Here is a 22,392-nt window from a genome sequence, read left to right as displayed (position 1 = left end):
ATTCGAGTTGGCATTACATCTAATCTCTTTTCTCTTTTTGAGATGCAAACCGTCGATACTCTTCGTGATCGTCTCTCTACGACTCGTCGCATCTCGAAAGTTCACATCCCATGAGAATCGGAACCCGAAAGGAGAAGGGTTTGGTGTGTTCAGAATGATACACTATCACACAAAATTCCTTCTTGGAGGAAAAAAAAAGATAGAGAAAGAGACACCTTTGGAGTGATTAATTATTTGCGGTTTTCGACGCAATTTTGTTTTTATCTTTTTTCCATCATCGTCATCATATAAGGGTTTCTTTGCACCTCTTGCCTTGAACCAGACGATTTGGCGCCTTCAAGTTACTAGCGAGAAAGAGAGGGATTAATAGAAACTCAGGGGAAACCATCAGGGTCATACCCTGGCAAAGTGGAAAATAGGAGAAATAAAAATACGAAATTTAGATTTTTGAAACAAGATTTTCAACCATTTTTATTATATTTTCAGAAAGCCATCAACGAGTGTGAAGGCGAGTATATGGACAATAAGAAGCTGATCGAGACCAAAAATCTTCGCCGTCAGATTCCAAAAGGGTTCAGTTATTTTGCTGTGGATTTCGGATTGTCAAACGGTTATGCTCATGTCATCGAAAGTCATGATCACTTCCCAGCAACGTTTGCCACGGTAAGCCATGGCCTAGAATTCTCAAACCGAAAACCTTGGTCATATGTTCTATTAGAATTAAACTCAGACGTTTAATTTGTCATTTCAGGAAATCATCGCCGGAATGTTGGATCTTCCCCCGAAAAAGTGGAGAAAACGCGAAACAGACGAGATGTCGAAACAAAAATCACGCGCTGAGAAATTCAAGCAGCTCTGGGAGCCGTTCGATTGGACAAAGAGGCTCAGAAGCCAGGAGGGACCATCCACGTCTTCTGGATCATCGACGTCATCAAGAAGAGAGTGATTGTATATTTATTTGACCTGTTCTTATTCTGATTGCTTTTTCTCACCTAAACATCTTCCCCCATTCCTTCTCGTTTTCTCATAATCTGTCATTTTATTCCAAACCCTTATTTACACAAAAAAAAGTTCAGAAAGTAATCGAATGTCCATTGACTGTCACCGTCTCCCCCTCGAATCCTTTGACAGTCGTACGGCCCAATTTCTCAAAATGAGCACGCAACTCGTTTTGTTTCGGAAGCAAATCGGCAATCTTCGGATCGTTGAGGAAATTCATCAGATCGTGTTCGGCTTCAGCCTTGTCGCACTGCAAAAATGCCACGTGGCCTAGGTTTCCGAGTGTGGGTTCCTTGGACTAACCAACTCCAACATCTTCTCGACATATATCGCTTTGGCATTAGCCTTCTCCAACTGACCCAACTCGTTCCACGCATTCCATTTGAGTCGTTCCTCGATTTTGAAGAAATACGGTTGTGCCGTGTTACATGGACCAACTGTTGCCTGCTTATACAAACAGTACATGAGCAATTGATCAGTTACGGTGGTTTTGATGGGTCCTAGAATAAAAGAGGAAAAAAACTAAAAAATTAGAGTCAATACCATCTTTCGGCAGTGCCTGAATAATCCAGACAGCCGATTCGAACTTCTCGTCAAGTGTTTTTCCCATTTTAATTGCTCACTGGAGCTATGTTTTGGCCGCTTTCGGCTCCAACTATGAAGACGCCGCTGTCGCTACGTGGGAGAATCATGTGACGTGGATGACCAAGAACAGTGGGTCACTAGAGAGAAGTACAGAAAAATAAGACACAAGTTCTATAAAACAAAAACATTTTTCATCAATTGAGAAAACATCAAAAGCTCCGAATATCCTATAGCGAGTTAATAGAACACTCTACAACAACAAAAATACTATTTGGATAGGTGGACGGTGGCTACCAGATCTCTAGTTACAATCACTAAACCATAAAGAATGATTGGCGAGACGGTGGTGTTGGTGTTTTGATCAGAATCGTCGTAGCGGTGTCTCCGTTTGTCGAACTGTTTTTCTGGAAGAATTTGAAGTTCACTTGAATTCACATTGATTACTTACTCAATTCTCTGTGCAATTCTCTCTTCTTGTGTGGCTCCGTATAGTTCGATCTGATAGTAGTTATGATTGAGATGTTTCGGTTGAGATGGTAGCTCTGGGAAATTTCGATAAACAACTGGAAATCTGATTAGCAACTCACGAGGAATATTATCAGGCCTTTTCGGATATCTTTGTCCAAAACGTCCCGACGGTGATGAGGAGATGTGCTGGAAAGGAGCGAATCCAGGAGCAACCGTCGCGGGTAACTTCGCCGGATTGGTTGAATGAGTGCAGGGAATAGCGCCTAGGGGATTGTAATTGAAGCGGAAATTCGGTGTGATTTTTCCGTTGTACGCAGTTTCGAGATTGAAATGATGTTTAGCTGGTACTTCAGGTGGAGGTGACGTATCACGGTCATTTCGATTCAGAAGATTCAATCGAGAAGATTCGAAACGACGTGGGGATTGGAATGCAAGAACACGTTCATGCTCTACGAGTTTTGTCGGCGTTGGTCCGAAACGAGTAGTGTGAGTTGGATTTCTGTTGAGTGACTGGAAAAAGAAATAATTGTCATTGGTTCTCCTCAATATATATTCACCGGTTTCTGAAAGTTGTTGTTTTTGTAGGCGTCAGCGATCACAGCAGAGGTGGTGGAGTTAGGGAAAATTTGCGTTGATGGTCCTGTGGGCGAGACACCGTCTTCAAAATCCTAAAAATTTTGAGGTTGTTGCTAAAGGAAAAAACATTCTATCACTAACAGCACTGCAAAGCCTTCCGAAGCAATCTCCTCGTCCTCTTTTACGTATATTCTGACAAGAAGTCCCAAGCACTTTACTTTGGTTTGACGTTGTCTCCTGATGCTCCCCTCTTTCACTTTTCAACTGCTCTTCTTCTGCAATTTGGAAATTAAGGTCCATTTGCTGCCATACTCTCCCCGCACCGAATGCGATTCTTCTGCCAGTCATCACTCTCCGATCGATCGTCTTGTTGTAATGCTGCCAACGTTCAACGAGTCCCTTCAACATAAACGTGTTTGTGAGTCTCGGGCGGCTGATGCACTGCAATGAGTACCGTCGCCGATAATTTCTCTCATACTGTAAGTTCCACAACATTCCTCACCTGATCAACTGAAATATCTGGCACTTCAGCGAATCTCCGTGCTCCTGCTGGTACTTGAGTCGAGTTGAATCTATCGAGATGACCTGAAAAAGTTTTTTATTTCGACCAGAAAAAACACAATTCTCACCATCGTCGTCATCCAGATTAGCTTCCAGCTCGCCGATAAATTCTGCGTCGGTGAAGTATTTCTGAAAATTGTCGATTTTTTAACACGAATTTTCTCTTCACTCGATTTTTTGATTTTCAGCTTTACCTGATCCTGATGTAAGTTATGCATTTGGCCTCGTCTTGTCTGAAATCGGAAAACACATTTTATTTAAATAAAATTAAAATCCTACGTTTGTCATCCCTGTAATCCTTCGGAAACAGCAATGATTCCAAGAATTCGTTGCTCTTTTTCCTGTAAAATAGACAGAAAATTTAAAATTGAGACAAAAACCGAAAAATACGGTAAGACTCAATGAAAACTGGCTAAAAATTATGTTTCAAATGAAATGAAAACTCGCGCCTCTACAGTAACCCGACAATGAGACTTCGCTGCGAGACCCAATACATTTTTCTAAAAGTTTTCCTTTAATTTTGCAATGTTTTTGTTCCAGCTTTCTAAAAATGTGTCTTGTTTGAAACTTTTTCAAAATTCAGATTACCATTATTTTTTCCGTACTTTTTCTCGATTTCTACAGATTTCGCACACTTCTTAGCATTTTTTTAATCCCAATAAATTATCTGTTTCATAACATAATATTTTTGCCGACAAAGTGTATACCCGATTTATAGGACACTGTGTAATAAATTTCAGGAACGCTTTGGCTCGCGCATTGTGTGGTAATAAACAACAAAATCGGCCGAAAGCACATGTTTTTGTATTGATTTTACACGAATTTTCATGGAAACATTTGCACAGGAATGAGAGCTATATTTCCAAATTTCCTTCGAGGATTTTAACTCTGCTTTGCACTTTCTAACATTTTTTCTTTGGAAAGTTAGCACTTTTTTTGCTAATTCCTCGCCTTGACCAAATAGGCTCCGCCCCTTTCCCCAATCTCCTCTTCCTCTTCTCTTCTTTCCCCCTAACTAATATTCAAAATGTTCCCGAAAATTCTCAATTTTTTTAGACGTTCTCCAGATTCTTCCAGAAGAATCGTTGGAATAACGGTTTGGAAAATGTCAGATTCCGGACGGTTAGAGCCGCAAAATCCCGATGTTAGGTAGGAAAACATTGGTTGTGCTTCTAAAGTCAGTGTGATTTGTAGCACAGAGAGCAGCTCGGAATCGACGACGGTGAATCCCGAAGAGGAGAAGCTGGTGAATCTGGTAAGTATAGAATCAGGCTACACGTATTTTCAGATTTATTTCAGGCCCACGCCGCGAAGAAAAATCTTGATGAATACTACAAAAAGCAAAATGAGATACTGGATCACTATAAACACGACAGTGAACAAATAGAAGCAGCTCGGCGGAAACGTCGTCAAAGTGCAAAATCATCTGAATCTGAGTCTTCTGATGGAAATGCGCCTGAGTTGGAACGGAAAGCCTCGACGATCTCCATGAAATCTGCGGACTCTCTATTAAAAAGAGCAGAGCATTCAGAAATGAAGGAGAAAGAGTTGGCTAAAGCAGCCGCCAGATTGGCCAATGTCACATTGCTTGTGAATTTGTGTAAGTTTAAAGTTGATTTATACTGTAACTTAATCTAAATTTTCAGTGCTAATGCTTGCAAAAATGACAGCTTCATATCTATCCGGATCTATGTCGATCATCTCCTCGATGGTTGATTCGATTGTCGATCTAACTTCCGGAGCAGTCTTATCCATTTCCTCCCGCATGATTCGCGTTCGTGACCCATATCAATATCCACGTGGACGTACTCGCGTTGAGCCACTTTCCTTAATTCTCATCAGTGTCATCATGGGAATGGCCAGTGTCCAATTGATCATCTCCTCGGTTACCAGGATTCATGCTGCTGGTTAGTGAAAGGAATTCATTTTTTCAAGTTTTTTTTTGAAACATAATAGTGACTCTGTTAGTGTTTGATCTGTAATCTCTACAGTGATCCAGATAAAAATCTGATCAGTAACTCGAGAGTACCAACCTTCCCCCCGAGAAGATTATATTTCGCAATACTTGACAGAAGCTGCCCTACGGAGCTTTTGTGCACATGTCCGCGTACAAAAATCACATGATACGGGAGTGAGAATCAAAACATAGCTATGCTACGACAGAAGCTAAAGTAATCTCTAATTCAAGTACACAAACTAAAATTGAAGGGCCTTAATATTTTAAATTAAAACTACAGTATCCTTCAAAACGGAACTTACATCGATTACTGTATTGAGAAGTACTGTAGTACTAGAAAACGTACTGTAACTGATTGAGATATCTTTGCAGCTGCTGATGGTGAAAAGGATGAGATCAATGTTAGCTGGCCGACTATTGGAATCATGGGGTCCACCATTATCGTCAAGCTCACCCTCTATCTAATATGTCAGAAGTAAGTGGGTTACAGTAATCCACAATTTTAATATTACAATTTCAGATACAAATCCAACTCATCAATCAAAGTTCTATCTCTGGATCATCGTAACGATTGTATCTCAATCACAATGGCTCTTGCATGTGCCTGGTTAGCCTACTACTATGGTATTCGTACTGATCAACCAACTTCTGGAGTGTCATTTTTTGGAATGTGCCCCAAAGAAGGATGCGATTTGTACTATCTGGATCCCATTGGAGCAATCATCGTCTCATTTTACATTCTCTACACGTGGATTCGTACGGGATATGCGCATTTTGTGATGCTTAGTGGAAAATCAGCACATCCGGAACTTATCAATCGAATCATTCATCAGTGTATTGAGCACGATCCACGGATTTCTCACATTGACACCGTCTATGTCTATCACTACGGAACCAAGTTTCTTGTCGAGGTAAGGATCTTCAAAATATTGAAAATCCTAAAAAAAAGTCTCAAGATTGAATTCCAAGATTTTAGAACTTTAGAATTTTCAGAATTCGCAATTTGCTGAAATTCTTTTTCCAGGTACACATAGTCCTCGATCAAAACATGTCCCTCAAAGTGACTCATGATATCGCGGAATCACTTCAAACTGGAATTGAAGCAATGTCGGAAATTGAAAGAGCATTCGTTCATTGTGATTACGAGTTCGAGCATCATCCTCATGACGAACACAAAGCTGTTTAGAGATTATTCAATTTTTGTATTCTGAAACATAATATTCCTTCGTCCACCAATTCATTCATTTTTATTTGCTTCCCAAGAATCACATTTTTCACTCCAATTGCGTTTTTTTTATCTCCCAAATCAAACTTCCTGTTGTTTTCTCTGTTTTTTCCAAACTTCCATTCTCATCTCACATCTCAATCAGATCTTCATCTCATTCAATTTTCAATATATCTACAATTTTAGTCAATCTCATAAGAAATAAAGTTAATGGGTCCGAAAATTTTGAAATTTCAGAAGTCTAATTGTAAGAATCAAGAGTGAAAACTTCATTCAAACATTAAAATTACGAAAGATTAGCAAATGTTCAAATTTTCAAATAATCACTGGAACATTCCACATTAACATTTCAATCCATAGCAATCATAGGCGAAACCGATTCTCTCCAACTCGCACTGCATCCATCCGACATATGGATTACATTCCTGAGTGAAGAAGTCTCCAATGCATCCGATGAATGATTCAGTCGCATCACAGAACTTGTTTGGATTCGCGTTGACGGTGGCGTTGAATTTGTAGAAACACGCGCGGTACTGATTTCCGTCGGTGGTTTCTCCCTTTCGAATACAGTCGATGTTACTTTGATAGACTGCAAATTTGCTCTGTTGAGAATATATTTTGAAAATTATCGATCCCGCTCCATTGAAAATTTTATTGTCGAATTAAGAAAAAAATGACACCTGAACCCTTTCTCGGAATGGAGTGTCAATATTTCAGGCGTTCTCATACGGCAATTTTTGCACTGCCCTTTAACTTTTAGCTTTGAGATCAATTATCTAGGTTCCCATCAGAGATATAAAAAGTTTTTCAACTGATAAATTGTTTATCATGACACGAAGAACATTTTATTTAAGATAATTGAGCTCAAACTTGGCAGTGTGGAGCTCTTCTATTGTAGGTTTTACGGAAAGTTCGGTTGTTTGGTAGAAAAAAAGATTCTAGAGATGCTAGGGGTCATATTGATACTAAAAGGTCTAAATTCTCTTCAGCAAATCTCACTTACAATAGTTTACAAAAATTAATTCCGCTGTGTACTGTATCGTTTTTGGTGCCGGCCTCGCAAATCGACATGAACGCCGCCCGCGAGATTCTCAGGGACCAGTTTTTTCAATTCGACAATATTCGATAATATGTTCAACAATACGAAAATTTTAGTTTTGGTAGAGAATTCAGGAGTTCATCTGAGTATTTTTGGGGATTCATTTGAGTATTTCCCTATTTAAATGAAAATCCGAGGTAATACAAATCCCTTACCATCAAAACCAGTACTGCAAATGAATTCGAGATGTTTCATGAGATGTGTGTATTGCATTACGTTCCACCAATTGGTATTTCCAAGAGATATCAAATAGAAACGATCGATGCATGTGTCGTAGGTGAAGCCAAGAGTCTGGACGAACAATTGACGGGCACTGGAAACATCGAAATGCTGTCAGTTTACACACATCGGGAGTATTGATGTTGGAGCATCTCAATGGAAAAGAAAATCAAAAACTTACGCGCACACAGAAGCCAACTGATCGATTCCTTGATCGATCATTGAGATGGTAGCGTTAGTCAAAACGTCGGCATTGCGCCAAGTGGTGGTTGATGGAAGACCAACAGCACTGGCAAATCCAGCCTAAACCATATCAAATTAGAGTGATCTGGGCTTTCTAGAGCACCAAGGACTTTTCAATGTTCAGAAGTTCCTGGTGGTCTTAAATGACTTATTCCCTGATCCATCACTAATACCTGATTATGTTTCAGTTTATCAAAACATTTTCGATGTTAAATTACAAAATAGGAATTTGTGAAAAATGTCTTTAATAATTTTCTTAAAAGATTAATCTAGCTTTATCAAAAGCATTGGAATTTCAAGATACCCTAAATACTATAATAGGGTGGCCCCCCAAACCATCAACTTTTAGCTCACATATATATATAAAGGTGGTTACCAGACAAAATGTTGATTATAATATCGAAATAATTTGTCAGCTGACTACTTTTGATATCTTCTACAGAAACTGAGATATATGGACTCACCACTAATAGCTTGGGGGGAGGGTATTCAATTAGAGTGTTTACGGTAGTGAAAAAGCATTGTAAACTGAGCATTACCTGAGCAGAGGCAAATGGAACACTATTGCAAGTTCCCAATGCTAGGTCCTTGTTTCCAGTGGAGAAGTATGTTTTAATTTGAGACTCGGTGAGCATATAATCTCCGATTGACGGAAGAAGGGGGTTGAACAGTCCGGAGATAAGGACCACGCACGACAGTCCAATGAGAAAACGGAACATGGCTGGAATGTGATAAAAATACAGTTTAGAACTGATATTTTTGGTATTGCAAAGATACACACTGAACAGATTCCTTATGTAAAGTACCGTAACTAAAACGCATGGGTTATTACTAAAAGTAACCAGTTCTGAGACAAACTTAAAAATTTAAGAAAATTCTGGTTTTTGTTTGCATTAAAAATCAAAAGGCAGAATTTGGTGACGTGGAAAAGGAATAGGCGGTGGCTGTGTCTTCGGTGATAAGAAGAACGAGGATGATAGTGAGTGCCACATTTCGCGACGATGGCCAAAGGCAGGCAGTAAAAAAGCTGCGTACACATTAGAAATACTGGCATTTATTAGTTTTCACACCATTTTTAGTGCAGACACAGGTTATACAAGGTTGAGATGTGAAGTATGAAAGTTTACAAGGGTAAATGTAATTTTAAAAAATGTATTTTAAAATTCAGGTATATATGTCGATCCGGAACAATGAGTCTGGATCCGAGAACGGCATCAGTTTGAGACATTTCGACTACGAGTTATTTCACTTCTTAAAAGGACCGTACAAGATTTCAAAACCACTTATTCATTTTTAACGACATATTTAAATCATCTTGAATCCTTACAAAATTTGATGAAAGTTCTGAAATTATACTCCAGATCTGCGACACCAATTGTTTTCATGGTAGATCAAAGTCAAATTGCAGTTCGTAATTCTTGTTTGGGTGAACGTGTGCTGTGAATCTTCTTTCATGATTAGACGAGGTGTGCTTATGAGGAACAATCTGAAGATATCTATCGTTGTCAAAGGATTCAAATAGCCAGAACCGTCATAAGGATATTAATTTCATACTTCCTTTTTTTCTTCTTCTCTCCTATTTTTTCTACAGCTTTCAAAAAAAAACAATCAATCACATAATTTTTTCTTTTTCTGACTCATTCTTCTTTCTAAAAAGAGAAACGAATATGAGTCAGCGCATCCCAGCATGTTCCTCCGTCTTATTGCTCATTCTTATTATAGAAACCATACACAATGGGAAAATGCTTTCAGAATAGGACGCTTCCCACAGTATGCCGTTCAAAAAAAAAAACTCAAGATTCGTGATTTTAATGTGTAGGAAGGATTCATTTTGATGTGATTTTCCGAGGGCTTGCTGAAAAATTCAAAATTCGATTTAAAAACAAAAGTTGTAAAAAAAGTATTTTTATTTTATCGATTTTCATTAGTTTGTCACTGATTCTTCTTATCTTTAGTTTGTTAGTCATATTCTCTGAAATTGATAGTCTTCTTTTCTTGCACAATTTTGAAAAGTTGCACATTTGTTCAGTGTATCAATTTTATTTTTTATGTACAAATTCTGAATCACCTGTTTCATAAAAAATGATATCGAAACATTATAAAAACAGATGGAGATGTTTGGTGTTGGTCAGTAATGATTACTGTATCCAAATGCTTTGAATTTTAGGGGGGAAAAAAACTAAAACTGGTTTTCTGAGTTTCCAGGATTAACTGGGAACTCTGAAAAAGTATGACTAGCTTTGTTTCTTGCTATTCCGTATAATTTTTATCCAACAGCAGTGTTGTTTTTTACTTTTTCTCACGATAGAGCGATTTTTCTTTTACTCAGATTTTGAAATTCGATTTATCCAAAGACAACCATCATTGATTCAACTGAATCTGCATATTTTCCCACAATTTCCCCTAGTTATTTTTCTTTTCCCTCTCTCTCTCTCACGTAACATACGGGTATTGGGAGGGTTCAGGTTCTACCGCCCCAAGTGAACATAAATGCAAACAATCATCACGTTCTCTTCGAATGTCTCCTCCCTGAGCAACACTTCTCTCTCTCTCTCTCTCTCTCTCTCTCTCTCTCTCTCTCTCTCTCTCTCTCTCTCTATCTCTCTCTCTCTCTCTTTATGTCATTTATGTATACCAGCTATCACTCTTCTCGAAATCACATAAACACTTTTTTTGGAAAAAATCGCTGATAAGAAAAACATAAGTTGTGGTTTGGATGGTTTCTCTTGTTTTTTGTTATAAATGATCAGTTAGCTTCATTTCACTTAATGGATCAAATGTTTTATATGTGGCTGAAAATTATAATGTGGGCGGAGTTGAACTCTGGCAACGATAGTCCTCAAAGGTGCATTCATTTATAAGATTTACAAAAAACTACTGTCGAAAAATGGAGCCAAATCAATTTTTCATTAATCGTATGAATACATGCGCCTTTAAGAATTCTCACTGTCCGAGTTGAGCTCAGCACACATTGGAGTTTTTGCCATTGAGTTTATACCAGAGTAATAGCTTTTCTTCTATAATATTTTGATTTTTGTGCGCACGACTACTTATCAGGTAGTCGTTTTCAAAACCGATTCCAGAGTATTAAAAAATTAATAACTTCCAAAAATAGAAGATTCTAAATCGGGTGCTAGTCGGTGCTTAATACTGGTGATAAAATTATTTTAGTCAATTCTCTGAAAATTTGCCTCGTGTCTATTTTTGTGTCTATATAAGAAATCGACGGTACCAAGATAGAAACTGATATTTCCAGCTTATCAGTGACAAAAATTCTTGTGATGCTGGTTGAAAGACGCTTTTCCTTTCGGGCGATTTTTTTCAGTTTGGTCACAAGATGTTTTTGGTGTTAGATTTTTCTAGTATGTTAGCTTTTGATGGATATATCATCAGATCTTCAAGATGAATTTTGAAATTTACTCAAAAGGAACCCATAGTTTTATTCACAATCCGTGTACCCTAAAACCTGTATTAGAAGGGCGGTTTTTTCTATTTTGTCAGGGGGTCTTTCTATTACAGAGGTCTATCTGTTTTTTCAAAAACCCTGCTCGGAGTGCCTTTCTATGAGAGGGGTTTTTTGTTAAAGAGACCCTTCTAATAATGGTTTAGCGGTATTCTTAGTTTTCAGATATCCGTGGTTAAATCCTGGAATTTCATAAGTTTAAATCCCTAGGCTTTCCAACATTTCAAACTGAAAGTTTCCAATTCGTCATTCTCCCGAAAACTATCTCAAAATTTACGACATCGGTAGCGGAGAACCAGTGATAAAAATCTGCTTCTCGCTTCTCTTTTTCCACCAAAAAAGCCATAAAAATATTGTTGATATATTTGTATGCAATCACTCAATATAATTGGTTTCATTTTCCTTTTTTCCGGTTCTCCGGGCGAGATCAGAACTTTCAAATTTTAAAAATTCCAAAAAAAGTTCCTCTGAAATTATAAACTCCTCCATTTTTAGACTCTTACTCATAACTTACTCTCAACTTATTTCCCCGCATATTTTGACTCATCATTTTTCCATTTTCTGACCATTCTTGCTCTTCTGATTCATCAATACTTCCACCCCTTTTTCTTCCCACCTTTCCCACCATATTGTAATCAAAAATGCTCTTACCTCCCATTTTGATTTTTTTTTCCGATTTCCTTTTTCATTTTCCCCTCATAAGACAGTATTATTTGCGAATTATCAACACACTATCAGACTGTTTTTATGTTCTTGTGTGTGCTCACAAGGGTGGGGAGGAAAGAAGGGGTTTTAAGAATTTTTAGGTAAGTATCAGTGTGACGTATTATTCTGATATATAATTTTTGTAATTTGACTCAATCTGGTTTTGAGAGATCGAACCTTAATCATAGATAGAAAGGAAGAAAGGATATCGAAAAATCAAAAGTCTCTCTTCTTACCACCATGGAAGTAGCGGGTCTTGCCAAGACTGTCGAAAACAGGGCCGCGGGTAGGTTGTAGTGGACCAAACTGTCTGTTCTGTCGGAAATAAGCTCAGCCACCAAGAAACTTTTAGGTCCGCGAGACCGGCGAATCCTACCTATTACAAAAGTACCCGAACTTGTTTTCGACAGCCTTTTCCACTCCCAAAGTTCTGAAAAGGCGGCGCAGGGAGTAAAAAAGGAAAGTAGAGAAAATCAGTGGTTTCTGAACCCCTCTCTGAATCGAATTCAGGTTCTTCAAATTTTCAAAATTCTTTGATTTCTCAATAGAATAGTTATCTGTTCCTCAACTTTCAATATGTAATTATTCCTGTTTCCTACAAATTTTACATATTTTTGCCCAATGGAAGAGACCAAACACCCCAAAAATAAATAAATACAATGCATTCTTTTTTTCATATTTTTTCATGTGTGTACTTTTTTCTTCTTCCTGCCATCGTTTTTTCTGTGTGTTTCTGTTTGTTTGATTAGCCTTTTTTCTTTCCCTTACAATCCAGCCTTCTATTTTTTCGTCATTTTCTCTATTTTGACTACATGTGACTTTTGAAAATCCGTAAACTAGAAAACAGAATATTCCAGAATTTTAGATGCCTTTAGCTTTAAAGTTTACCCAGACCTAAAATATGTTATCACTAATGATTACGTTATGCACAAACGTAATAAGTGATTTTCCAAACACACAAACTATATTGTCCTATTTGTACAAATAGGGGTCTAGATCTAAAATTTTGAAAATGAGGGAAAATGAAGCGAATAGAAAGAGAGAGAGAGAGAGAGAGAGAGAGAGAGAGAGAGAGAGAGAAAGAGAGAAGTGTTGCTCAGGGAGGAGAAATTCGAAGAGAACGTGATGATTGTTTGCATTTATGTTCACTTGGGGCGGTAGAACCTGAACCCTCCCAATACCCGTATGTTATGTATTATAATATTACTTGTTGCGTAAAATGTTTGTATGTTTCTATTATGTTTACATATCTATTGATTTTCGAAGCTTAAGCTTGAAGATGTTTCAGAACCATTTGTGATTTCAAGTTTCTCAAAAATGTGATTTTCAAATTTTCTTTCATAACTTCACAAGCTCTGCTCTTTGAAAATATAAAAATAGCATACTGTGACTAACTCAAAAAAGAAGTTGAATAGCATACTTTCTATGATTCACCGACCTATATTTTTACCACTTTTGTATATTTATACCTTCAACTCCTCCATTTTTCTCCCTTCTCTTGATGAGTTAATTTTCAACTTAATATTTCTTTTAATTTTTTTCAATTCATTTTATACACATTTTCTAAAATTTTCAGTCTGTTAATTTTTCTTATCAATAGCGGTGTAGTGTTATGATCGTTCAAGGTAGTGTTATTGTTATTGCATTTTAATTCAAGTTTGAATTCATTTGCTCTCAAAAAAATCGTCCTGTTTTTCATTAATTCTTGACAGCTTCCCTCTATTGTACAAAATTAATAGTAACCTAACTCAGTTCAACTAAAAGTAGCAACTTAGCTTCTTTGATTGAGAACATTTTTCTAAAAAGTTCCTTGTTTGAAAAATACCTCCAAAAATTCAAACTTCCTTCTATTGTAACCCAATGCCAGGCAAAAAACGTGACACTGAAAATATACATAGAGACAGGCCAAGACACACAAACAAACAAAACCACCCATCTGACTTTTTTCAGGTATACTCGGTTTTCCCAATATTTTTGACATTTTCTGAACTTCTACAACTATCTATAGAATTTTCCTAGAAATCGTTTTATCCTAAATATGTATTTGAAGCGCTTGAATTTTCTGGTATCATAACTCCCGGAGAATTCAGGGTATAAACATTCAAAGGAGACTCCAACAACATTTGCTTGATTTTTGTTCAAGTTGAGCTCTTAGAAGGAAACGAAGTACTCTTGAAAAGCCGATCGACCGGAAATTGGCGGAAAATGGACATAATGGTCATTGAGAAAAGGTGTAAATTGATAAGGAAATTGGTGATTCGAAAGTTTAAGTTTTGAAACAATGCACAGATATTGCCAACTTTAAAAATCTACTCTCAATTTAGTCTAACCTGAACCTTTCAGTCTGTTAGTTTTAAAAGTAAAATTTTGTTACTCGAGTACAATTTTGTAAAGATATCTAATTTAATGTTCAAAAAAAGCAAAGTGCTCAAGATAAAGTCTATGAAGTTCCTTTTTTTAACCTGGTGTGTTGTTCATTTTTCTCATGACTCTTCCTTCCCCATGTTTTGTTCATTCCTTTGCCTTTAAAACTTTCCAATATTGACTCAGTCAATCCTCCTCCTCCTCCAAAATTTTCTGTATTTTTCTCTCTACCGTCTTCCCCTCTCCTTTCTCATTTTCTTCTCTTTTCCTTTTTCCCGATTCTTTTCCCGACTTGCTGCTCTCTGTTGCATGACGGAGTAGAGAAATAAGAATTTTCTAATTATTATCATTTTAAAGGAAAAAAGAAGATCAAAGTGACTAATCGAACATGTCGTACAACCACAATCAGTACAACTACCAGGTATTTTTTTAATGAAAAATTATGATGGGACCGGGAAATTTGAATTCCCGCTAAAATTTTATTGGAGATCAAAAACATCCCTGTAATGCTGTGTAAAATTTTGGTGGAAAATCTCAATAATGTTGTTTCTCAGGTTGTGACCTAAAAAGTCCGATTTCGATTTTCTACACCACCTAGGAAAATTTTTGCCATATCTGACTTTGTATTGGAAAATTTCTAAACATATCATTTTACAGGTATTTGTTCTAAAATTGAAAAGTTTTTTCTTGAAAATCGAAACTTTGAATTTTAATTGTTTTCGATTTATCTGACAATTTTTAAATCTTTTAACATCATGAACTTTAACTTCTAACCTCTTAAAATATGTGAATCTTATCAATTTTTCGCATCATGTCATTTTTTGAGATTTTTCAAAAAAAATGATTCGATAGGGAAAACTATTTCATGACATAAATAATATCAAATACATCTCTAGAGGTTCTCAACAAAATGTTGTAACGAGTTTTGACACTTCTCTATTAACTAGGCCACCAACTCCAGAACTCCCATACTAGGTAACCCTATCCGATTTCCATTTTCGGAAATTTAGTCCTCCCCCATTCTCTTCTCCCAAAAGTCAAGGTGTCCAAACATTGGACCCTCTCTCTTGCTGGAACATTCAGACCGAAAAATTATTTTATTCTCGAAATTTCTAAAAATTCTCAAAATTTTCTAAATGAACGTTCGACGCCATCCATCGTACACTTTTGATGAACCGTTTGCTGGAAACGGACCACAGGTATAAGGCGGTGGTAAACTGTAGAAAACATGAGCATTTTTTGCGCTAAAATGTTATGCTTCTAATTTCCAGATTGCTGTGGTCTTTGCTATCGTCATCGGAGGTGTCATTTTGTTGGCTGGTGTCGTTTATGCCATCTATATCGTTGTTGTCAAAAGTGTAAGTTTATTTTGGCAAATTCGCTCTATGGAAGTTTTGGCTTAAATGTGTAACTTGACTTTTTCGGGCCTGAGAGCATCTTAAAACCTTATTTGAAAAATGCAGGGGTCGAACCTTCAATATCATGGAAAAAACCTAATGGCAAAATCGGAAGGTAGCAATTGCTTGCCGAACTCTTTGAAATCTTCAAATACAAACTTCTGAAACATTTTTTCATATGCCCCTATTTTCCAATCTATACGATTTTTGTATGCATTTTGTGTTTCCGTTTCCACCTTCTTCTTCTTCTTGCGGGAAAGAAGGATGGGCGGCTCAGAGAAGAAGAATTTCGTATGTGCTTTTGAGAAGACGGAAAGAAAAAGACGAAAGGAATCATCCATATGTACATGTAATATTTGTATTTGCATGAGAACGGAACAGAACTCATATTGAGAGAGAGAGTACAGTATGATGTCTAGACGCAGACAGAAACAGAAGCATTTGACAAATAAACCCGAAGGAAGGTCAAGCTCTTTCTGTGTAGACAAAGCGGGAAACTTGAATTGCGACTTTCTGACTAATTTGAGGGGACAAAATTATGAAAAAGGATAGAAAATAGAAAAAAAAAAACTAAAGAATTTACCAGCAATAGGGGTTGGCCCGGGAAGTGAACTGGTTGCATTACCGAATAGTCATTTTGAAAGATAACCTAATAGAACTTCCAATCTGAAGACAGAAAAGGGTCAAAAGATGGTTTATTTAAAGAAAATAATTAACGTTGATTTATATCTATTTTCCAGATGCGAGGAGACGACAAACAACGGTTGCATTCTGGTCGAAATCTGCGCAATGGACGCAGGCACCACAACAGTTCAAGTAAGCATTTCATAACTTCAAAGGCTCATATCTCAAAAACAAAAAGCTAAGAAACAAGGACGAATTAAAAAATGATGTGAAGCAAAACTAACAAATTTTAGGTTTCAATTCTGATGTGATTAAAAGATTTCGAAATGGAAATTGAAACTTTTCAGCCAACAACCAGCTTCTGAATTCGCCTACAACCCAGCTCCATCCCAAAGCTTTGAGTGAGTCGACCTACATTTATTGCTACTTGCTATAGCCAAAAAAACATTAGAGATGATGGCTTAAAAATCCGAGCCTTGAGGTTTCTATACTTCATATTTGAGTATTTCCAGTTACCCGGCCCAAATTCGTACTCCAGTGAATGCCACATCATACACACCAGTTCCATCTGTGACTCCATACAATCCACAACAATACTCGAATGTCCCATTGGCCACGCCCACAACCCAACAATACATTCAAGCTCAAGCCATTCCACAGTATGCTCCAGATGTGATTTACACCCAAGGACCACAAGGATACGTTCAACAGCAACCAATCGAATACAGTGTTCAACGTCAGTCGCCTGGCGCCAACTTTGTGCAGTCATCGGTTTGAGCGAAAAAATTTTCTTTTTCCAAAACAAAAAGTTCGGAAAAAATCCAAAAAGTTTATTTCCACTTTCGATGTTTGAAAATTTCCAGCTCATTTATCTCCCATTTCAGTACAATAACCTCTCTATCCTTTCCGATGCAAATGTAATCCAATGAAAAAATTCATTAGAGCACATTTGCATCATTTCTTAGGTCTTTTTACCCCGATTTTCTTTCTTATCTCCGCCATAAACCCCCAACAATGTTTTTCTTTATACTTTCTATTTTTCTTATCATCACCGAAATTTTAAATTTTCACACCTTTCTGCTATATTACGACCCTCTTTTATTAGCCCCGATTCTATTTGTTTATGCCATGCATTGACAAAAAATGTTCTTTTTTTGAAAAGGGACTTTTTGGCAAGCACGCCCTAATACAACTTTTTTCCAAAGCTTGATAGAGCGCGTTTGCCAAGAAGACTACCCGATTATACGACATGCAGTAAGAACAAAGATCTACGCATAATTTATTGTACTTTTTTTTTGAAAAAGTTTATCTACAAATTTGTTTTGTGATATTCTCTGCTCATCTTTTTTCGACTATTTTTAGTGTTTTTTTTAAAATTCAAATTGAAACAAATCTCATGTACTTATGCCTTTTCATGTTTCGAATACAAAATTTTTAAATACAAACTCAAAGAATCTGAAAGAGGCATTTGTCAGGCAATCGCGACCTCTCTGGCTTGACTAGAAACAAGATGCTCAACAATTTTTCGCAAGAATACAATTATACACTATTTTTAAAGCCACTCAAAGTTACCATGTCAACTGGAAAAAGTACAATTTTATATCTTGCTACACGGTATCAGATTGTACCGTAATCCTTTTGGACCATACGATCCACTTTCTCTCCTTCACCTCCGATGTCAAAACTTGATAAAGATGTAGAATGTTTCCCAGGAGCAAAGAAAAATAAGCAAAAAGGCAGTTAGTCGTCAATCAGCACATTGACTCAAAGATGTACTATGTGAAAATATACAAAACAGTTAATCCAAAACATACTGTAAAACCTGTATTAGAAGGGGCGACCATGCATGAAAATTTTCATAAATTTTTGTACTTTTCACCGTTATATGGCATTTGGTTTTGTTTTTCTAGGCTTTCAGGTGGAAAATCATGAAATATATTTCTGTTTAGTTTTAAGACATTGGCTGTACCAGATGTCCCGTTGGAAGAGAAACCGAAGAAAAATAGGTGAGTTGAGAGATGTTCAAGTAATAATGATGTCGGAAATCTTTTCAGTTATAAAAGACGAGAAGGGAAGTCGTCAAACCGTGGGGGATACTGAAGAAGAAAAAGATATTTTACGACCAGCAACGATGAATATTCCAAATTAAATATGTAAGTGGGCGAGATGTGAAAAACTGAATTATTTTGAAATGACAGTGTTCAAAAAAAATGTTCGAAAGGTTAATGTTAATCCCTATGTTTTACAGTTCCGCTGATCTTCGGTGAAAACGTGCCAGACAACTTCCGATGGATTTTCGGGAAGACAATTCGTCCAAAGAAATGTGAGTTTTCATCCAATTAGTTATGTAAATAATTTTTAAAGTTCTTTCAGAAACACCGTGCCAAGCCCAACGCCAATAAAGCTGGAGAAGAGGAGTAGGAAAGGTACTTTCATCGAAATTCGACATCTTCGAACAATCTTCTCTACAGATTTAAATGATCGTTTTTTCTTTTTTTTTTTTTTGTTACTCTTTTTTTGAATTTCTAATCGAATAAACTGTTAAATTTAAAGAAAATATTGAAATTAATTGAGCCAATTTTGGGGTAAGAATTTCAAATAATGGCACACATGAGCACGGATACGGCACGGCAACGGCACGCAAAATGCATGCGTGCCCCGACCCCCCGGGCACGATTACCGCGTTGCAGCGGCACCGGTGCCCCAAGTAGCGGCACATGTGCCAAAAATTTGCTGAGTAATCCATCAATTTCACCAGAATTAAGTAAGTTTTTTGAGCAAAACATTGTGTTGCAACAAATCTCGAAATTTCAAAATTTCCGGAATACTTTTCACTGAAAAAGTACAGAATTTTTTTATTTCAAACAACTCATTTTGAAGAGGGCCTCACTATTTTTTTCAAGCCCTTCTCGGAGGGCAATTCTAATACAGGTTTCACATTAGTTCTAACGAATTCGATTTCATTCTTTTTCATAATGTCGCAATCATAATTTAAAAAAACAAAAAACTTGGACCTCCTCTTTTGAGATCCATAAAAAGTGGATTCTCGAAGTCGTGTCATCTTTTATCAAACTACTGCTCGGGACTTTTTGCTTATCGTTATCTATTTCCAACAAAATTTGAATGTCTTGCAAAACTCATTATTCATGATCCTATGGATGTACTACTGTTATTCGTATTCCTGACCCATAACCCAAGATTTCAAAACTTTAGCCCGTTACATTGCTTCTGTCGCTTCCCGAAATGTCTACTACAAGGTCATAATCTTGAACGACCGTAATCTCAAAACGCATAGTAATCATAATTTGATTGTAAATCCATCACATTGACCATATTGTATCGTGATCATGTGCAGACACATTTCACACTTTTCCCAGGAGCACAATTTTCAGATAGCGAGAGAGTGTGTCACCTGAGGAGGCACACAGAGAAAATACAGGTGGACTATTTAGCCCCGCCCCTTTTGTCGATGAGTCCCTTCCGATTTCATTCTTAGGTACCCTCGATTGAGTTCTCTCGACTCAGTTTCTAATCGATTCCTTATTCTCTATTGCGAGAATGTGCGGTATCTCTGCCAAAGCCTCTTCCTCTACTGCCACAAATTCTTCTTCTCGGAAGTTTTCCCATCTCCCGGGCTTCAAATGGTCAAAGGAAGAAGAAGAGGAGCTTTGTATCTGGATGCGAATTCAAAGTCAGCAGAAGAGCTATCTGCCACTCACGGACCAAGAACAAAAGGAATTGGACAGCCGTACAGTCTTCGTCGGAAACATCGATGTCAACACTACGGCCCGTGAGATCGAACGGCATTTTGATGTTTGTGGGTCTGTCAAAGTTCGATTCGTCATCGACCGTAGTACTGGATTTCAGAAGAAGTGAGTTTATTTTTTTATAATTTTTCCATTGAAATTAATTGACCAAACTTTCAGCCATTGCTTCGTGGAGATCGAGAATGCCCTTTTCGTCGAGTTCGCTTTCGATTTGAATGGAACCACTCTCAACCATCGTTATATCACCGTCCGACCAAAAAAGTCTCAGAAGGCACAATCCGAAAACCAACCACCACTACGCCACGTGGCACCAGCAAGAGTCTACAACAACAACACCACGAGCCCATATCGCAAGGATAACCGCGGAGTTCTTCTCAATCGTCATCCACTGAATCAAGTCACCAGATTCATCCCTTATTGATTGCCTTACTGTATTTCTGTTATTTTTCATCTTTTAATACTTGTTCCATCTTTTCTCATAATAATTCTGTAACTTCAACTGTGCTATAACTTTTCTTTGTGTCATAATTCCTTCCATTTCTTGTCAAATGAAATAAATCCAGTTTTTTTTCTGAACTCTTTTTTTTATTAGGGAAAAACCATTTTCAAAGAATTCGTAGGGAAAAAATTGGGATAAAACAATCAAAGACCAGTACATAATAATCATGCGCTAATTTATTAGGGAACTCTCTGGAAATCATATTCGCTCTATTTATAGCTAACTGTACAAAAAAGATGATAAAAAGCCAGTAAAAGAATAAAATAAAACCATAATGATTAGAAACCATAATGGTTAGAAATCATTGAAATTTTTGGGTTTCTGACTGATTGGAGTGTTGAAATGAGCAATTTTGGGTGAAGGGGGAGAACAGGCACCAGACAAGGTATCGTCTGCTTCTTCAAAAAATTCCCGTTTTCTATTGTTATTGTTCAATTTATCGATTTGACGATCTAGCTGCTCAACCATTTCAAACATTGATTCGCGTAGGTCTTCGTTTCGAAGATTCTGGAATTAAGATTTTAGGCTATTCAAACTTCCAGAAAAAAAAACCACTAACCAGGACAGCTTCATTGAACGCTTCTTTATATTTTTTGTAAATCGTCTCAATAGTAAAAGTCTCTTGTAGAATTTTGTCGAAATACAGAAGAATCTCGTTTTTCACGATTTCCATTCGAAATCCGTCTACTGTTTTATAGGTGTCTTTTCGGAGAATACTGGAAGAGAAAATTTATTTTCAATTTCTTTTTTAAAAATTTTGGTATCCAAGAAAGCCTAGAAATTTCTTCAGCTTCTCCTTACTTTAAAACTTTTTGTAACGTAGTTAGAACCGCCTCGAATCTTGTGCCTTGATATCTTTTCAGCACCACAAATTTCGATTCCTCCTCATCTTCTCCCAACGTCTCCTGATTCCATTTTTTGATTCGTCTCGAAATGCCACGTTGTTGTTCCCAGATCTCCAGAGCTGATGGCTGATCCACGTGGAATGTTGCCCAGTACCGATTGTCATGAACCGAGGACTCATCTGGCATGTAACCGTAGCGTTTGATAGTGATTTCAAGGCCGTGCAGATCAAATCTGAATAAGATTTCTCTAATTTTTGGTACAAACAGTTTTTCAATAGAACATCTTATGGCAAGCAATTTTTAGAATTCGTTTTCTAGCTTGTAGTCAAATTTTCCAAGTTATCCCCTCATTGCTCATCACTAATTACCCTATTTCCTTGAAAAAGTCTCGAATGGCCACGGCCACGCGTTGCTCAGTGGCTCGTCCTGTCAGTTCGTCACCCGGAATTCTCAAGTTTTCCACCATAAATTTTCGTTCGGGCAGTTTTGCCATCTGTTTTTGTAACAATAGGTTTTCAGTAGAAGAGATAAGACAGAGACTCCATTAAATATTGCTCCAGAGTATTCAGGCACTGGTTTCTTCTTTGTTGAAGTTTCAGTTTCTACGAGTTTTCTACACAATTTTTCATGTAAAAAATGGAGAAGGAGATATACAATTGTTAAAGAAAAATGAATAAAATGGGGGGCGGAGTCTAGGATTGAAGATTTTCAGAAAAAAAAACATTCTTGAAAAACTCAATAATGTGAAATCTATCCTTTTCTAAAAAAAGGGACACGGAATACAAAATTCGGGCAT

General features: G+C 37.1%; 8 protein-coding genes across 8 annotated transcripts; 4 read left to right on the top strand and 4 right to left on the bottom strand.

The window, feature by feature from the left end:
• Window positions 1-110: 110 nt before the first annotated feature.
• On the top strand, window positions 111-946 carry CBG00609 (the record flags this gene model as incomplete). Its single annotated transcript, XM_045244669.1, has 3 exons — window positions 111-143; window positions 487-663; window positions 752-946. 3 exons carry the CDS (start codon window positions 111-113, stop codon window positions 944-946), a joined length of 405 nt encoding a protein of 134 aa, XP_045091617.1.
• Window positions 947-1,072: 126 nt separating this feature from the next.
• Window positions 1,073-1,609, bottom strand: Cbr-acbp-4.1 (the record flags this gene model as incomplete). The annotated part of the gene is made up of 3 exons (XM_002630154.1): window positions 1,073-1,249; window positions 1,303-1,499; window positions 1,543-1,609. The coding sequence occupies 3 exons, from the start codon at window positions 1,607-1,609 to the stop codon at window positions 1,073-1,075; spliced, it is 441 nt and encodes a 146-aa protein (XP_002630200.1).
• A 336-nt stretch (window positions 1,610-1,945) lies between these two features.
• On the bottom strand, window positions 1,946-3,477 carry CBG00607 (the record flags this gene model as incomplete). The annotated part of the gene is made up of 9 exons (XM_045244667.1): window positions 1,946-1,988; window positions 2,033-2,126; window positions 2,172-2,562; window positions 2,610-2,720; window positions 2,770-3,069; window positions 3,131-3,213; window positions 3,258-3,318; window positions 3,384-3,422; window positions 3,469-3,477. The coding sequence occupies 9 exons, from the start codon at window positions 3,475-3,477 to the stop codon at window positions 1,946-1,948; spliced, it is 1,131 nt and encodes a 376-aa protein (XP_045091618.1).
• Window positions 3,478-4,294: 817 nt separating this feature from the next.
• Window positions 4,295-6,332, top strand: CBG00606 (the record flags this gene model as incomplete). The annotated part of the gene is made up of 7 exons (XM_002630152.1): window positions 4,295-4,338; window positions 4,384-4,444; window positions 4,489-4,789; window positions 4,836-5,096; window positions 5,519-5,621; window positions 5,667-6,057; window positions 6,171-6,332. 7 exons carry the CDS (start codon window positions 4,295-4,297, stop codon window positions 6,330-6,332), a joined length of 1,323 nt encoding a protein of 440 aa, XP_002630198.1.
• Window positions 6,333-6,712: 380 nt separating this feature from the next.
• CBG00605 lies at window positions 6,713-8,651 on the bottom strand (the record flags this gene model as incomplete). Its single annotated transcript, XM_002630151.1, has 4 exons — window positions 6,713-6,960; window positions 7,626-7,783; window positions 7,871-7,992; window positions 8,472-8,651. 4 exons carry the CDS (start codon window positions 8,649-8,651, stop codon window positions 6,713-6,715), a joined length of 708 nt encoding a protein of 235 aa, XP_002630197.1.
• A 6,949-nt stretch (window positions 8,652-15,600) lies between these two features.
• Window positions 15,601-17,262, top strand: CBG00604 (the record flags this gene model as incomplete). Its single annotated transcript, XM_045244666.1, has 5 exons — window positions 15,601-15,663; window positions 15,736-15,822; window positions 16,602-16,624; window positions 16,833-16,886; window positions 16,998-17,262. The coding sequence occupies 5 exons, from the start codon at window positions 15,601-15,603 to the stop codon at window positions 17,260-17,262; spliced, it is 492 nt and encodes a 163-aa protein (XP_045091619.1).
• A 2,781-nt stretch (window positions 17,263-20,043) lies between these two features.
• CBG00602 lies at window positions 20,044-20,673 on the top strand (the record flags this gene model as incomplete). The annotated part of the gene is made up of 2 exons (XM_002630149.1): window positions 20,044-20,357; window positions 20,412-20,673. The coding sequence occupies 2 exons, from the start codon at window positions 20,044-20,046 to the stop codon at window positions 20,671-20,673; spliced, it is 576 nt and encodes a 191-aa protein (XP_002630195.1).
• Window positions 20,674-21,045: 372 nt separating this feature from the next.
• On the bottom strand, window positions 21,046-22,089 carry CBG00601 (the record flags this gene model as incomplete). The annotated part of the gene is made up of 4 exons (XM_002630148.1): window positions 21,046-21,258; window positions 21,311-21,467; window positions 21,553-21,828; window positions 21,965-22,089. The coding sequence occupies 4 exons, from the start codon at window positions 22,087-22,089 to the stop codon at window positions 21,046-21,048; spliced, it is 771 nt and encodes a 256-aa protein (XP_002630194.1).
• Between the last annotated feature and the right edge of the window lie 303 nt (window positions 22,090-22,392).

The sequence above is a fragment of the Caenorhabditis briggsae genome (assembly GCF_000004555.2).
Source record: "Caenorhabditis briggsae complete genome, chrIII, whole genome shotgun sequence".
Taxonomy (NCBI): Eukaryota; Metazoa; Nematoda; class Chromadorea; order Rhabditida; family Rhabditidae; genus Caenorhabditis; species Caenorhabditis briggsae.
This window is presented reverse-complemented; position numbering and strand designations above follow the sequence as displayed.